The sequence below is a fragment of the Dipteris shenzhenensis genome, chromosome 14 (genome assembly GCF_047967505.1).
Source record: "Dipteris shenzhenensis isolate YYH24624 ecotype China chromosome 14, Dip_SZ_1.0, whole genome shotgun sequence".
In the NCBI taxonomy this organism is placed as follows: domain Eukaryota; kingdom Viridiplantae; phylum Streptophyta; class Polypodiopsida; order Gleicheniales; family Dipteridaceae; genus Dipteris; species Dipteris shenzhenensis.
In genome coordinates, this window is record NC_141609.1 from 54,459,748 (window position 1) to 54,477,142 (window position 17,395).

Below are 17,395 nucleotides of genomic sequence, written 5' to 3' on the forward strand. Positions count from 1 at the left end.
TGTTGGGTTCTCACGTGAGTGAGAACGATGAACTGAGAGGAATGTGGACTGAGATACCTGAGAGAGAACTGAGTGAAAACTGAAAGATGAAGTGCTGAACTGACTCAAACCTCAACCGGTTGCTGCCCAAACACCCCGCTGTAGATGCTGCTAGGAATCACGATTTGGAAGGAGAGGATTCGCTACTGGTTTTGGTCCTGAATTGGCACTGCAAGGGACTGGAACAAGGACTAGAGGATGACAGAACTGAATGCCAAACAAGGGGCACAGCAGCCCCTTTTACAGGCAAGTAAATGGCCGCTGGTTGACCAACCTGCAGGTCGGTCAACCGACTTTGACTGGTCGGGTCAACTGACCCGACCTGGTGAGCAGTACTTGCTGACCAAAGGCAACCCAGCTGGCCCTTGTTTGGGCAGCTGGAAATCCTTCAAAAAGCAGCCTTTTGGCTGGCCTTTTGACCTAACCTAACATTAACTGATCCTAACGTTTTCGGGCTGACTTCTAGCTAACCTAAGCAGTTCTCCAATGGGTACAAGAGGACTTTGACTGACCCCAGGGCTCAAAGACTAACATACGTAGCTTGTGCCTGACTCATCCCCGGACTAGTTCTCAAAATTGGATCACGGTATACAAGAAAAAGCCTACTGAAGGGTTCTACTCATGTACAAGATGCCCTTGATGCCAAGTCAGGTGTGTCACAATGCACCCTAGTGCAGGGGTGCATGAGTGTGTGTGTGTGTGTGAGAGAGAGAGAGAGAGAGAGTTCTAGAAAGCATAACGCTTTCGAGATTTCGGCTTTTTAGAAATCTATGAGGCTTAGTAAATCCCTTTGATATTTTAAAGCCATGGTAGGAGCTTCTTCATTGAAGAAAGAAATAAAGTTTATTAAAGTCTTCGAAAGACCAAAGGGTCTATGGGACTAAAAAAAACTTGAAAATATTATGAGGAGTGGAGCTGTAAAGCGGGCATCAACACCCACAATGAGTACAAAAAGGAAAGTCCATAATCGTGATCACAACACCACCAATGTATAAAGAGAAAACCTCTCCAAGGCGAGGCGTCAATCCTAAGAAGGGGGCGTCACCATGTGAGGGTGATGTGGTGGCGTGAAACCTTTGATGGAACACTGGTGGCTGTCGGCATGCGTGGCCCATTGTGGTCTCCTAGCTATGGTCCTGCGGCAAACAAGCGCCACTGTCATCCCTATGGGTCATGTCTCCAGTCTAGTGAGCATGGAGGGAAGGTCCCCTAATATGATATGTGCCTCAGTCCGCTGGCAAGTCTGTCGTATCTTTGGTTCGGTGCGTAAGTCCTGCTAGTCGGTGCTATTTGGCTGGAAAAACTAAGCGATCATGCTCTAAGAGGAGTCTCGGTGTGTACCTTGATCTCGCCTACGTGTCCGAAGCAACGACTCCCCATGTTGGACAGCCTTATGAATGAAGGCATGTGACTACAACCTGCTCATGTGTGACCTCAGGTCATCCGAGAGGATCTCTTACAGTTACACATAATTAGAACTTGGTTAGCACCTCGAGAGCTTCTTGTCAAGCTTAGCTTTTATAGAGACCATTGCCTACAGATCACAACTGAGGTCTTCATCTATCCACCAAGATACACACAGATCCACCTCCCTATTAAGCAACTAGCAATCCCCAATTTCTGGGGCAAACATACCAGTCTGCAGGCCAGCCAAAAGGTCAGCCAGCAGGGGTCTGGCCGACCAGAACTGGCCGACCAGCCGGCCGACCAGCTGGCAGGCCCACCAACCAACTGGCAGGCCCACCGACCAACTGGCAGATTCACCGACCAGCTAGGTCAGGCCTATAAAGGCACTAGCCCCCCACACTCTTAAGTACAGGACAGGACCTGCAGCTGCTCCTCATCTCCTCCATCCTTTGCTGCAGTCCCTTCTGCTCCAGATCTGCCCCCTTTGCTCCAGATCTGTCTCTTCTGCTCCTCTGCTCCAGATCTGTCCCCTCCTGCTCCAGATCTGCCCCCTTCTCCTCCGGAGGGATGGGTGTAGAAGATGGAGGTAAGAAAGGGAGGGAGAGATGGGAGTAGAAGATGGAGTTCTGAAAGGGAGGGTGGGATGGAGTTCTCTCCCTTAGTGCGCAGCGGAATGAAGAGGAAACTGATATGTTCATAGGAGTGATGCTCCCCATACCTATGGCCTCCTTGAAGAAGCAGGATCTTTAGATCACCAGAGATCTGGGGTCTTTAGATCACCATGGCTCTGCTACCATATAGAGAAACGATAGGGTTTGCAATGGAGCGATCAAAAAATAGACAATACTCAAACACAACTGAAGAACGGAACTATGAAAACATAGTGCCTGTTAGTAATATGAAAAACTGAATACAAGAACCTCAAGCCGTCGTGTCTCAAGGACCGTGGCTAAGGTGAATCAAAAAGATGATTCCATGTAGAGAAACTGTAGAAAAGATAGCAGCAGAGGGAGCGTAACGCAGTCCTCCGTGTAGCTCGATGATGATGAAGATAAGGAGCAGATCTGGAGCAGAAGGGACAGAAGAGACAAATATGGAGCAAGAGGGGACAGATCTAGAGCAGAGGAGCAGAAGAGACAGAAGAGACAGATCTGGAGCAGGAGGGGACAGATCTGGAGCAGAGGAGCAGAAGAGACTGATCTGAAGCAAAGGGGGCAGATCTGGAGCAAAAGGGACTGCAGCAAAGGATGGAGGAGATGAGGAGCAGCTGCAGGTCCTATCTTGTACTTAAGAGTGTGGGGGGCTAGTGCCTTTATAGGCCTGACCTAGCTGGTTGGCCAGCTGGTCGGTGGGCCGGCCAGCTAGTCGATGAGCCTGTCGCGGCCAGTTCTGGTTGGCCAGACCCCTGCTGGCTGCTGGTCGGCCAGATCCCTACTGGCTGACCTTTTGGCTGGCCTGCAGACTGGTATGTTTGCCCCAGAAATTGGGGATTGCTAGTTGCTCATGTGTGACCTCAGGTCATCCGAGAGGATCTCTTACAGTTACACATAATTAGAACTTGGTTAGCACCTCGAGAGCTTCTTGTCAAGCTTAGCTTTTATAGAGACCATTGCCTACAGATCACAACTGAGGTCTTCATCTATCCACCAAGATACACACAGATCCACCTCCCCAACTCCTTGAGGATATAGATTGGACAGTTCCACATTTCATCACACCGCCTCCGTATTGAGGTTGGTCAGGGAGAGGGCATAGCCAAAGGGTCGCATCCACACTCTATGCAATCACAGGGAGATCGAGTCAAAGGAGCACTTCACTTTCAGATGCCCCGTGTACTATGAGATCAAAGGTTGCTATCACTGCCTCTTCCAGGATGGTTTCGAACCCCTATCCAACTTCCTCTCCCCTTTATCAAAGATGCTTGGCATGGTTCACATCGAGATATGTAAGTAGGATGGAGGGGGCCTCGACATTGTACTGAAAGGGAGGTAACTTGTCTATGTGTAGCCCCAAGCTCTCAAACCATATGCATTGTGCGTGCATATCAACACCTCTGGTCGCCCTCTACCGCCAATGCCAAGGATAAGGCCAACCAAGGAAGCCTATGTTGCCTTGTGGTGCAAGAGCCATACTGTCTAATGCAGTAGAGATACGTGATGACCTCAGACGTTGCATCGAGCTGTAGTGGGGATTCTCCAAACTCAACCAAGACTATTAGCAAGGCCAACCTTCAGATCATGTGTCTCACAGAAGGTATGAAGTGCATCTAAGTGTTGTTGGAGACCCTTTACTGAGGAAGAGAGCAAGACCACGTCATCTACATATAAGAGAATATGGAGCAAGAGCCTGCTAGGGAACAACCAGACCCTCCTAGTGTCCTAATAAAGGTCTCAAGCTCATCTATGTAGAGGCCGAACAAGGTTGGTGGTAATGGAAAACCTTGTTTTATCCCAATGGTGCTCATGATCTCCTCTATCCACCCTGCATCTATCCAGAACCGACCTAAGACTCTCTCATAAAGTGCCATGACTGCCCAAGGGATCTCCTAATCGTATCCCAACTCTTGTAGGCGTCTGATGAGTCAAGCTCTCAACGCTGTGTGAAACAACTTGTGAAAATCTACAAAGCAACAGTAAACCCTCTATCTTTGTGCCCTAGCCTCCTCGATGACCCCCTGAGCGCAAGTATGTGATCCATGGTCTCATAATCTATTTGAAATCCTATGTGTTCCACGGCTCTGAAACCCAAAGCTCTACAGCTAGGCTAACTACTACGTCAAGCACTGGTGCATAGATCTTGGACATGACATATCCAATCATTATGATCCTGTAGTTTTCTGAGCTCATGGGATCTCCTGCCTTGTGATGGGGGTGATGGTGTTAAGGTTCCATTTGTGTGGGAAGTCTGTGCAAACCGCTTCGTTGAAAAGCTTCGCTAAGATCGGGGCTACCATATGCAATGAACAAATGTGTAGCCCCTAATGATCTTTCGCTCAGCCATTCTAAAGCTTCACATCTGCGTGTTTGACACCACCAACCGTGAGAAGTGTGCATAAAGTGGGTGTGTGGTACTTACTTCAGAGCACATTGCTAAGATTATTGACATTCAAGATGAGCTCGCAGCCATTGATGAGGACACAGAAGGCAAGAAATTGGTCTCTATCACCCTCAATAGCCTGGCTCCCCCATATGGCACATTTATTACCTCCTTGACCATCATGCTCACAGCTGCTCCTCTCTCATTTGATGAGTTAGTTGGCTTGCTATTACAGGAAGAGGACTTCCAATGCTGCCCGTTCTTCTAGTCAAGGTGAGCAAGCACTTGCCACCCATGGAAAGGGTAGATTTCAGCCAAGAGGTGGTCATTTTAAGACCAGCCATGCCTATCAGGCCAGGAAGGAGGGAAATGGAAGCACAAATGCAGGGAATACAAACAAAGGTGCAAAGGTGAAGAAAGGCAGATGCAATGATTGCAAGAAGCCTGGTCATTACATTGCAAAGTTGCCAGAAACGGATTGCCAATGAGAAAAAAAGGCAAGGCACAAGCAGTAATTATGTTGCACCAGCTGAGAATGCAAATGCTTCACCATCCCATGCACATTTTGCAACAGAGGGAAAAGATTTTGTATTTACTGCATTTCAGGATAAATTTGGTCCCAAGGGGGATTCAATTGCATATGATGCTTCTCATGCTTCATCTAGTGATTCTTGATACTTACTCACAAGAAAGAGTGGTTTGAAAAAATCAAACCTGTTCCTGACAGACAAGTTACTTGTGCAAATGATGCATCTCAGGATATCACACGAGTGGGACATGTTCCCATCCTTCTAGATTCATGAAAGAAAAAGTATATCCGTGATGTCTGGTATGTTCTTGACTTGAGGAAAAATCTCATTTCAGTTCCATCCATTGCCCATGATCAGCACATGCTCGTGGAATTTCAGGATGATCAATGTAGGATCAAGGATCCAAAGAAAGGGTATGAGATTGTGGTTACAAGCACTTATGCGGCCAACATGGGTCTCTACAAGCTTGATGCTCAGCCCTATAATCAGCATGCTTTGGCTGTCTCGTATGCTACTCCTGGTGATTTATGGCATGCTAGGTTTGGTCATGCGCATCACAGAGCTTTGGCATACATGCATAATCATAATATGATTGAAGGTTTGCCAAAATTACAGCAGCCCGTGTGTGAAGGGTATGCACTTGGAAAGTTACATCACCTACCTTTCAAAAAGGACGGCCCAGGTTCAACAAGAGCACACAGGGTTTTGCAGATTGTGCAGAGGGATGTTTATGGACCAATGAATGTAACTACCCATAGAGGGTATCGGTACTTTGTTACATTCATTGATGACTATTCTAGGTTCACGTGGCTGTTTCTCATGAAATGCAAATCTGAGGTGTTCAATGGGTTCAAGAGTTCAAGGCATTGGCTGAGAACCAAACCAATTCTAGAATTGGAACACTCAATTCCAACAATGGGGGAAAGTACACTTCAAATGCCTTTGAAGGGTACTTGAAAGAGAATGGGATAAGGCATCACAAAGCAATGCCACACAACACAATCCGATTGCAGAAAGGAAGAACAAGACTCTCTCGGAGATGACACGGTGTGTGCTGAAATTTAAAAAGATGTCAAAAGCATTTTGCGGTGAGGCAATAGTTACAGCCATATATATTCAAAATCAATGCCCCACAAAAGCATTGGTTGACACATTTTATGGATACAAGCCCAAGGTGAATCATTTCAAGGTATCTGGGTCAATTGCATATGCTTTGGTATGGCTCAAAATCGATCCAAGCTTGATGGTAAGAACATTAAATGCATCTTTGTGGATATAGCACTGAACGTAGAGGCTTCAGGATTTATGATCCAGCCACAAGGAAAGTAATCATAAGCAAGGATATTTTATCTGCTAAGCATGATAGCATGCAGCCCATCAATGAGGATTTGCCTCCATATGATGATACACCTCTCACTTTGAGGATGATGCTGATTTGGGTCCTTCGGTTGATTTGGGTTCTCCAGCTAATATTCCCTATACCTCTCAGACTCCAACTGAGTTGCCACATGTTGAGGGTGCTTCTCCCTCGAATGTTTCAGATTTGCAACCAGCTCATGGAGAGGGACAGCCCAATATTTAGGATGCAACTCCGGATGCACTTCCAATTGCTATTCCCAGCGGTACAAGTGAAAAATCAGTTCCAAGATGGGCTAGGTTGACTCTTGCAGATGCAAGAGATCAGCCCACTTTAGGGAGAACCAGGGCCAACACCAAACGTGCTTAGCAGCACATCAATTTTGCCTTGACTAAAGTGATGGAAGCTAAAACTGAACCTTAGCGCTCTAAGGATGCACGGGAACATCCTGCATGGCAGGAAGCCATGAAATCAGAAATTAGATCCATTGAGAAAAATGGTACACGGGATTTGGTTGATCCTCCCATAGGCAAGAATGTTGTGGGCATCGAATGGTTCTACAAGGTCAAGTATCATGCAGATGGTACTGTTGAGAAACACAAGGCCCGTCTCGTTGCCAAGGGGTAGGCTCCGGAAGAAGGAATTGACTATGGGGAGACCTTTGCTCTGGTAGCCAAAATCACTACCATTTGTTGTGTCATTTCCTTAGCTGCAAATTATGGTTGGCCAACAGTCTTTCAGATGGATGTCAAGACTACGTTTCTGAATGGGGATCTCAAAGACGAGGTCTATGTGTAGCAGCCCCAAGGTTTTGTGGTGAAGGGACATGAGCACAAGGTATATAAGCTGAAGAAAGCATTATATGGGCTCAAGCAAGCACCTCATGCATGGTATCACAAGATACATCAGTTCCTACTGTCCCAGGGCTTTATGAATACACATACGGAGCCCAATCTCTATGTTTTGCAAGAAAACCCAGATTTGATCATTCTTGTGTTATATGTGGATGACATTATACTCACTGGTAGTAATTTGCAGAGAATTGCAGCAGTGAAGTCCATCTTATGTTAGACATTTGACATGACAAATCTGGGGTTGCTTCACTATTGACTTGGCATTGAGTTTTGGCAGACCCAAGGGGGGATATCTATATCACAAATAAAGTACTCTAAGGGCCTCTTGCAAAAATTTAAAATGAAGAATTGTAAACATGTGGCCACTCCATTGGAAAAGGGAATCGAGCTGAGTAAGCATGATGAAGGGGAAAGTTTGATGGCATACTCTACAAGCAGCTGGTGAGTAGTCTTATCTACTTATGTTCCACTAGACCACACATTGCCTATGCCACAGGGTTACTCTGTCAATTCATGCATTGTCCCACAGTCACGCATTGGAACGCAGCAAAAAGGGTTCTTAGATATGTACATCGTACACTCTCTTATGGGCTGCATTATGCTCCAGATGGTGACATATTGCTGAGTGGTTTTTTAGACTCAAATTGGTCAAGGGAATTGATGACCGCAAGTCCACTTCAGGTTATTGCTTCTCATTGGGCTCCACCTGCATATCATGGCTCAATAAGAAGCAAAGCCGCGTCTCGCTCTCCTCCAGTGAAGCTGAATATAAAGTGGCAAACGCAGCGAATATGGAATGTATGTGGTTAAGGAAGCTATTGCATGATTTGCATCATGCTCAAGATGGGGAGGCATCTCCGATCTTTGTGATAGCCAGAGTTGCATCGCCAGTGGCAAAAATCATGTCTTTCATGCTCACATGAAACACATTGCAAATCACTATCATTATGTGCGGGATTGTATTTAGGATGGCTTCATTGATCTTACATATTGTTCCACTGAGGACAATGTGGCGGATATCTTCACGAAAGTTCTGTCACTGCCTCTCTTCACACGTCATCGACATGCTTGGGGACCAGAGACATTCAAACAATGTCAAGGGAAAATGACATTGTTTTTCTTTGTACCCCCATAGGTTGCTATATCCACATGTGGATGAATTTGTGCAACCATAGTACTTTAGGTACTTCAGGTACTTCTGAGATTAATCCAAAGTACTTCAGCCGTATCATTGAAGGGGGATTTGATTCATCTCCATTTTGTTCCTACAGGAAGAGAGGAAAAAGCATAAAGAAGGCGGCAAAACTCACAACAACCCACTCAGGCACACATCAACCCACATGGTGGACTGCATCGAAACAGCAGTAATTATGGCAAAGGAAAACTGCAGGTCAAAAGGCAAAAGAGAGGAGCATTTATGGCGATGGAAATCTGCAGGTGAAAAGGCACGCTAGCACCTATTGGAGCTGAACGCAGAACTGCAGGCAGAATTAAGACACCAAGAAGGGGCTTGAGAGCAACACAAATACCCAACAAAGGTAATCGTGTATGCAAAGAGGGCTCCAGGGAAGGCGAAATTCAGGATGCAGCAGAGAAACAGGGCTCAGAACTGATCGCAGACAGGAGCAGAGGGTCTCAGACAAGGACCGTGAAAGCTATGGGGATCCCAAAGGGGAAGCGCTGTGCATGAGCAAAGCCCTAGGCCTCCTGGAAGCTACCTCCCGCAATAGCCTACTGTCTCACCCCTCTCCCTCCCCCACCCACCACACACACTAAGCCACTGAAAACTCACTTGAAGGCACACAGCAGAAGGAAAGAGTCGAGGTTTAGACAATACTTAAGGCCTCAGATTTAGCACCCGTGGAGCAGCATCTTGCTGTCCATTTGTGTAGTTGTGAGTTCACTTCTGTACTTACCCTTAGCAAAATGGCAGATTGCCTGAACATGAAACAGGCCAATGCCTAGTTGAACAACAAACATGGAGAACTAGCTTAACAAAGATCGAGTCCACAATACAGCCAATGTCTGTATTGGGATTATAAAAGAAATGATAGACTCACCTCTTGCCTTACTCTAATAAACAAAGATTCAACCCAAACTACACCATGCATACCATTGACTACATCCTATGAAATCCCTATAACAAAATCAGCTGTGAACATGACTCACTGGAATGTGGCCGAGGCATTACAAAGGCCGAATGGCATGACTCTATATGCAAAAATATCCCATTCTGTAGCAAATGTTGTTTTTGATTGGTCTTGAGGAGCAATTTGCACTTAGTTATAACCACTGAAGCCATCCAAGAAGCTATATATTTCGGATCCTACCACCTTTCCCAACACTGTTTCTGTTAAGGGTAGGGGATAGTGATCCCTAATTGTGGCAGCATATACGTAGATGCATGTTACAAGACTTAGCATATGTCTAATTTCATATTGAGACATGTAAGCAGATCAACATGCAGACTCCCATCATCTTCCCGAGGTAAAGGGCAAAGTTAGCCATAATAAGTAACAACACTTCATTACACATGTTTTTTAATTGTCTTAAAAGATGGAAGCCCATGGCCTTCCTGCAACTTGGCTGTCACCCCTTATCCAGTATATGGAACACCATCTAGAGAACAATGATCGGCACAGTTGACAGAAAAACTAAAACTGTGTATTACTTAAAAGGAACATTGAAGAAGGGAGACATTTAGGGAGTTAATGGTCTTTCGCCCCATCCGTGAACTATAGAAGCTTGTCTCCTTGTGTGTAAGCTGTTCGTATATTTCCCAGAAGTGCTACCTCAGTGTGTTGATTGATAAGCTTTTTGGAAGGGTTACATAGAATCTTATATTCTATTGCAAGTTGAGGCAAAGCAAGATTACTTGTTTAACAAAGCAGGCAAAGCATCTGACAAAAATCAAACTTGACTGTTGATGACACTTACAGCACCAGGTCCTCTCTTGGCTTTTGCTTGCTCTGTAGTCTCGAGCTGCTCCATTCTTCCCACCTTGTAGCTGCAGCCATGTTTAAATGCTCCGTGACACTCTCATCCGTACATAAAGATGAGCTCATCCAAATTTTTTACAAAAAATTTGCATACCCACGATCCAATAGTTTCTGAACAGCAACTTCTATCCCACTCTCCGGGACTCCCACCTGTAGAGAGAGCACGTTGCCTTGTTAAATATAGTTTAGATTATCATACACGTGAAGATATAAAATATAGACTAGTGACAGTGGAAATAAGACATAACATTGGCCTTTGGATGAATCAAATAAACGGAACGTCAACAAGCTTCATTCATGTATGGTAACTACTTAACAGAAAACTATAGCTGGTGAAAAATCTTTTTATGAAATTTGTTTACAGCTATCACCAATAGAAAACCTTTTTATGAAATTTGTTTACAGATCACCAATAGAAAAAGTATCAGGGTAACTTTGCTCATGTAGCTGGCATGAAAACTCTTTTTTTATCAACCCATCAATGCACATCAGAGCGGTCAATCAAGTATGTTCCCCTACTCACCGAAAAATGTAAATTTGACTACCAGCTAAAAGGAGTCACGGACATAAGCAGCCTTTGAGGAACCACAACTGCAACACACGTTGAGAGGCGAAACAAAATCGACTTGGAACCTTGTCCAATAAATTTGCCCATTGATTCGCAGTTTAACGGTGATCTAACGTCCCATGTTGAAAAAAAAATGAGGTGGCAATTTATTACCTGTCTACACTTTCCGACACCACTGACGGTCATTTTCCAGTTAAGCTCCTTATGCCCGATTTCAGCGTCAAGCTCGTAGAGCTCGTAAAATTTTCCCTGAGAGTATGCGATAAGAAAGAAATATGACCAACTGCTATGACAGCCGAAAATCATTGTATGTCAGGCACATTGGCAATATTAGCGGCATCTCCTTATCGACAAACCTTACGATAAGCTTCTTACTGCTTCAACCTCCGTCAAAATACCTCCACGTTTTACACAAGATCTTTTGTCGCACCTTTAACAAAGGCTTACCGGAATACTAACCACTTTAAAAAAAAGAACCGTGTCCATATATTGGCATTTTGTTGCCCAGTATTGTTTCTGCGATGCCGACATCTTGTTCAACACATCAACTGGAATCTTCAGGGTTCTCCTATCGAAGTAGGGGTCTCCGGGTCTTCTCCCCTTCCCATCACGGAATTTAGAAGGATTTAGCCATTCAAACTTCGCTTTCGCTTCCTCCCACGATCCATGGTGCAACTCTCCATCTCCAAGGGCTTCCATTAGTCTTTTGCGCTTGAGAAGCTGTGAGGCACCCGGGTCATCTTGCAAGGGACCTTCATAGTCCTCTCGAATCCGTTTGATTCCCGGTATTGAAGGACGACAATCAAGAGCATGTAGTGCCCGAAGGCTAGGGGTCCTGTCACGAGAGATCAACACGGAGCTTTCAAGGCTTGAGCTCACTTTTATAATACTATTGCATTTAAAAACAAAAAGCCATACCTTTCAAGTGCCCGGTCTTCTGTTTCTGCCGGATGCAAAGTTTCTTGCAATGAAACGTCGCGCGACAGACTATTGAAAAATGAATCCATATCCCCCGCCTTCAAAAAATCATGACCGTTGGTCATCTCTAAAGTTGACATTATCTGCGGTCGTCGCAACGACTTATTATGTAACACCTCGAAATTCGACTCTGTGCTCTCTTGGAGCTGCAGCGTTTGAGCATGCGACAATCTCTCTTCAGAGCAAGAGCTGCTGCCTTTTCTTTCCAAAACTCGATTTTTGTTTTCCGGCGTCGCATTAGTTGGGAAGAAAGAAAATAGCGATCGCTGCTGCCGTTGCATCATTTTTCAAACAATCTGCGAACGTACATCACTTCCTTAGTAATTTTAACCATTACAAAGACATTGCAAGATGTCAAAACGGCTCGGATTCTGGAAAGCCAGACGAGGCTTACAATGCACGAAAATAGAGAAAGTAATGCGGCTAGCAAGCAGAGAGAGAGGCGGGGGCCGAAGAAGAGGATAGCAGAGAGGAGTCGAAAACCGAAACGCGCAATCTCGCTCAGAAAAGAAAACATAGATTCTTGGCAATCTGCGAGCAGTAGCTTGGTGAAGACGGACGCACACAGAGAGGGAGCTGGCAGAAACAGGAAAGCCACCAAAAGATGGCGGGAAGAGATACGATACAATTCTTAACTACGTGTGGTGCTTATCATCCTTGAAAACACTCGTTTGGGGTCTGGAAAACTCGTGAATGTAATGTGATTGACAATTGTCCAAACTCTGCAAAGGACACATTATGCGGAGCTAGCTCATAGTTGGCCATGTGTGAGTGAGTAGGAACAAATAAAACAAATTTAAATTTTAAAATATGCACATTTGCAAGGAACCCACAATATTGTCATATATAGTACTTGCTTTTACACATATGAGCTAATTACATTCAAAGAGGAAATGCTATGTGCGATAGGCATAATACCAGTTGTAGAATCATTGTTAATTTCCTTATTTAAGTTGGAGCAATTCTTAGTGTATGAGTGTGAGATGCCCACGAACGAGTATGTGGCTAGGTTTGTGGGTAGAGGATTTTTCTTGTTGCATCATGTTTCGGAGGTTCTTCGAAACAACCTCCTAGGTAGATCTTTCATCTTTGCAGATGTGTCGGCCTTGGTCATCCTGTGGAGGGCCAACTTTAGCATCAATGAGTTTCTGTTTAGACAATGTCTCATATGGGTTGACTTCCCCAATCTCCCTCCCTAGCTCGAGAATACAATTGAGAAGCAGGCGATGACATTGGCGAGAGTCCTCCTAGTGCCTCCAATGTCCGATCGTTAACAGGCTTGGATCCTATGAGACAGATCGCAGCAGCTATGCGACTTCATCAAAATATGATTCCCATATAGAATGTCTTTTGCTCAATAGATCAGGTTTGGTCCGTTTTAATTTGCAAGAAGGCTGGCCATTTTGCGAGATCATGCCTAGAGAGAGCGGCTAACACAACGCTGGCATGTGGGGACAAAACGGACGAGCTTGAGTTGGCAATTCAACTAGGGAATCAATCGAACAAGAGCTCGGGCATACCGGGTGAAACACTGGAGCCATCTAATCATCAGATTATCAAGAACGACGAGGCCTTGGGGAAGGTCAAAGAAAGGATTGATGCTCCAGAGCATGGTGAAAGTTGGCATGTGGTTGGTAAAAAGGGCAAAACCACTATGGTGGTGCTGGATTCTAAGTCGAATGGAACTTGAGAGTCTCGCGAGAAGTGCAGCAAGGAACTAGGGCTTGAAGTTAGTAAGTCTGATCAAACCGATTGTGATTTGCCATCGACAGTGCATGGCAATGGGCAGGAAGAGGAGCTCCCAAAGGCATATCACAAAAAACGAGTTCCAAAGACAAAGCTTCCTAAATGTGAGAAAGGTGGCGAGGAGGGGCCGTCCATGCCACGTAGTTTGTCTAAACAAAGTAAGGAGGTGGCTCGGTCGGCAAGGTTGAGGAGAGAAAATTGGTTCAATTTCTCCAAAGATGCATATAGGGCCATCGCGCAATAAGCAGTCCAAAGGTGATGGGAGGGGAAAGGACCTTATAGGCTTTGGATACCAATATCACCAACTATTAATGTTTTAAGACTACCATGTAGTAGTCCCACTAGTTTGGCTTCCATTTTTCCAATCGGTTTTGATTTTCAATAAATCAAGAAAAAGTCATGTGCCCTCAAATGGGTGTGCATAATTTTAGCACAACATTGGAGGCCCCTTAAACCACATCTAATATTCTCAATAAGGTGTGTCCTTTGGTTGACGAGAAGCTCATGTAGTGTACTTTTGAATGATTACTTAATTGCATGTATGTGGAGAACAAAATTTATATGTTTTTAATAAATGGTTATATAGCACTTGTAATGCTCAAAATAATCTCGTTCCAAATCTTTATTCCATACTTTTTTAGTCTCATGTTAAAACTTGGAATGTGTACTACAACTTGAAGATAATTTTGCTAAATTCTGTTGTGTAGTGCATAAGTTATGGGTTAAGCAAGATATCTATATACAAAAAACCTCACCAAAAATGGCTACACCCCAGCAAACATTGACCCTACTCTCTTATAAAAGTTTAATTTAATGTGGAAAGTAAAAAGGAAATGAGAGTTGTGAATCTATGTGCACACGCACGTGCACATGTGAAAAAATAAGTGTAAAGAAAGGTCTACCTTGTCAACACGATGAGATTATTGGTATACAAGGATGTGGAACCTTGTATTTCACATGCACATATGGCTACAAAAATTGCAATGGGGATAATTACAAAATGAAGCAATTCAACACGAGAAGAATCTAATAGGATATTTCAAAGAATGTCAATTTCCAAGCATGGGAACATGGGGGTTAGATATGAGCTGGTTTGGGTGTTGCCTGTCTCGAGTGACTACTCACATTCAAATCCCTGCCCCTTCTTTTCCTTGTGAGTGGGTGTTGTGTGGGTGGGTGGAAAAGACAACAAAAAACGGGAAATGGAGTTAGATCTTTACGTGGGACATGTGTGAGAGTACTTGAATCATGAAGCTCATTTGAAATGAAAACATTTAGCAAGGGGTTGCAATTTAAATATTAGAAAGAGGAGATACAAAATAATCATTTACAACAAAAATGACACTAAATTCTACACTTTGGCTGAATAGGTTACTTAGCACCTAATAAGTAGTTTGAATTAGTTTTGTTGATGCTCCCTTGAGTAGTAGATAACCTGCTACGAGAGAATTGTCCTTTGTATACCGTGTGAAACACAATGGACAATATTATAAGCCCTACAATGTATATAATGGGGACACTATAGATATGAGATGAGTGTGCTCTTATCATCTTCAATTCAAGTCATGTTGCCATATTTTCCTCAAAAGCACTTGATTCTAGCATTTTGTTTGATTGATTAAAAATAGTTTCTTCTCTCATTAACTCCTAATCTCCTTGTGGCTGTTGCACCATCGGAGGTTTCAACTATAGCTAGCCTAGTAGTTTAAAAAATAAGGGTTTATATTATAAATAGTTCAAGTGATATACTTTGATGGTTCACCACAAAACCGCATTTTTGCGTATCTCAAAATAATTAAGAAGAAAGCGCGATGCTGCTTCAGTCCATCTCAGAGTTAGTCTCATAATAAATAGAACCCTTAAAGTGGCATTCTTGATTAAAGTTCTAACGATGCTCCAGCTCGTGGTTCTTGATTTTAGCAAAGAACTGCGCAAGGTCATTGTCATAAATCTTCAAGGCCTACTAACCATTCAGCAAAGAGAAATTATGCATCAGTAATCTTATCATTAAATTGAAAATCATTCTTGGCAATCCACACAAACCATAGTGCATGCACTCGTACTAATGCCCAACGTGAGTATTTAACTTTAGAAGCATCTCCCAGCAAAATTGTCTTCTAGTTGACAGGCTCTCCTATTTGCATTTGGACTCTCTTCTAGACTTTCCTGGCTGACGGGCAAGCAATGAAGAGGTGGAATATGTCTTCTCGTGTGTCATGGCATCATCGGCATTTATCGTCCCCTTTTCCAATTCTGAGGCCTCTTGCATTGGTCCATACAGCTTTCAGCATCACCAACCACAGCAACGTCGACATCTTCTCAGGGATTGCCTTGGCCAAAATATAGTGAAATCTCCATTTCCAGTGCAGCATCAAGTCAAAGGTGTTCCAACAGGAATTTAACATCGGAATCAGCTCGTCAATAGAGTCATACAGAGTGGGAATAGGGAGAAGATGAGGAGTGAGGATCTAGCTAAATTATAAAGTATAGATAGCGTCTTGATTCGTCAGTCTGAATTCTCTACGAATTTCAAGCAGGGTTTTCCATCTAATCTAATCCCTATGCCACAGCTGCTCCTAGGATTGAATGCCCTTGTTGGACAAGGCACAGGCTTTGGTAAAGTCAGTGTTGCTGAGTAGAGCTTTTCTATGTATCACGGATGCCCAGATAGAATCAAGCTTCATGAAAGAACCTTTGAGAAGACCGCAAAAAGGATTGGGTAGTTCTTCCATCCATTTGACTTGACAGGATGAACATGTTTGAAGTTACGAGCAAGGAGCCTGGCCTAATCCATTTGCGGGCTCAAAAGGACCTTGAGGATCCAAGTCGCTACTAATTTCACCGCTGCCTGCTTTATATTAATCGCTCCTAGCACCCCTTCATTCTTTGGCCACGTGCAAAAATCCCATCTTACCTTGGATATTCGGTTGTAGCCTCCCCACAGAAAAGACCTGCATTTAGCTACGAGTTTATCAAGTCCCGCTTGACTAGGGTGCCAACAAAAGAGGTAGAAGATCGTAATGGGGTAGAGGCAACGATTGAGACCATCCTTCATCCTACCAAGTTGGATTGAAATCCTTTCCACTTTTCCAATTTTGAGCTGAACCTATTAAGTACCCATTCCCATCTCTCTTTCATTGTCACATCAAATCCCATGGGTATGCCTAACAATCTAAAAACAATACCTTTTTGAATCAATTGCTCGCAACCCAACTGCTCCAACTCATCTTGGGTTTTCTTGCTACCCGTGCAATACCCTGTTTTACTATGGTTAATGAGCAAGCTAGAGGCTAGACAATAAATGTTTAAGCATTCCATGACTTCACTCATGTCACGAGTAGCGTTCCTAGGCACTAGGTTGGTATCATTTGCAAACTGCTGCATCACCATCTGTTTGCCATTGGGCAACTCAATTCCTTTTAGGGATCCCTTAGCAGCCTTTTCAATCAGTAGCCTAGTAGTTTTGGATCAGGGTTTAGTGACTGGAAGAGCTTTTGTCCAAAGTGTCCCTACCAGATTTTCATTGCATTCCCTCAGCATACAAAACTTTAAACCTCATTGAAAAACTTGAAGCACAGATGAAAAAATTAACACTTTGCAAACCTTTGGTGTTATCAATTTGTAGGCGAGACCATCTATGGCAATTGCAAAGAGCAAAGACAATGCAAAGAGAACTCTTTATGCAACTCTTTATACATTAGACATTCCATCTTGCCAAAAATGCTTACACAAAAATTTGGTGCTAGGTCCTAAGAACATATGTTGTTCCATCCTAAAATGAAATTTGTGCCATATATGACGAGGCATATTATACCATCCTTGGGATAAGGTTTTGCAATCTGAAGCAGCGAACTAAACTAGATTCAATAAAAGTGGATCTG

General features: G+C 43.9%; 1 protein-coding gene across 2 annotated transcripts in view; it reads right to left on the reverse strand.

The window, feature by feature from the left end:
- Positions 1 to 12,366, reverse strand: part of MSH7 (MUTS homolog 7) — a 64,173-nt gene extending 51,807 nt beyond the window's left edge. For both annotated transcript variants that reach the window (XM_087384496.1, XM_087384495.1), the window contains exons 1-6: positions 12,163 to 12,366; positions 11,709 to 12,064; positions 11,250 to 11,625; positions 10,944 to 11,039; positions 10,317 to 10,372; positions 10,161 to 10,230 (exon numbers count right to left, since the gene is read on the reverse strand). In XM_087384496.1, coding sequence (XP_087240622.1) covers positions 10,161 to 10,230; positions 10,317 to 10,372; positions 10,944 to 11,039; positions 11,250 to 11,625; positions 11,709 to 12,052 — 942 coding nt within the window. In that variant the 5' untranslated portion in view covers positions 12,053 to 12,064; positions 12,163 to 12,366. The remainder of the gene's footprint in view (positions 1 to 10,160; positions 10,231 to 10,316; positions 10,373 to 10,943; positions 11,040 to 11,249; positions 11,626 to 11,708; positions 12,065 to 12,162) is intronic.
- Between the last annotated feature and the right edge of the window lie 5,029 nt (positions 12,367 to 17,395).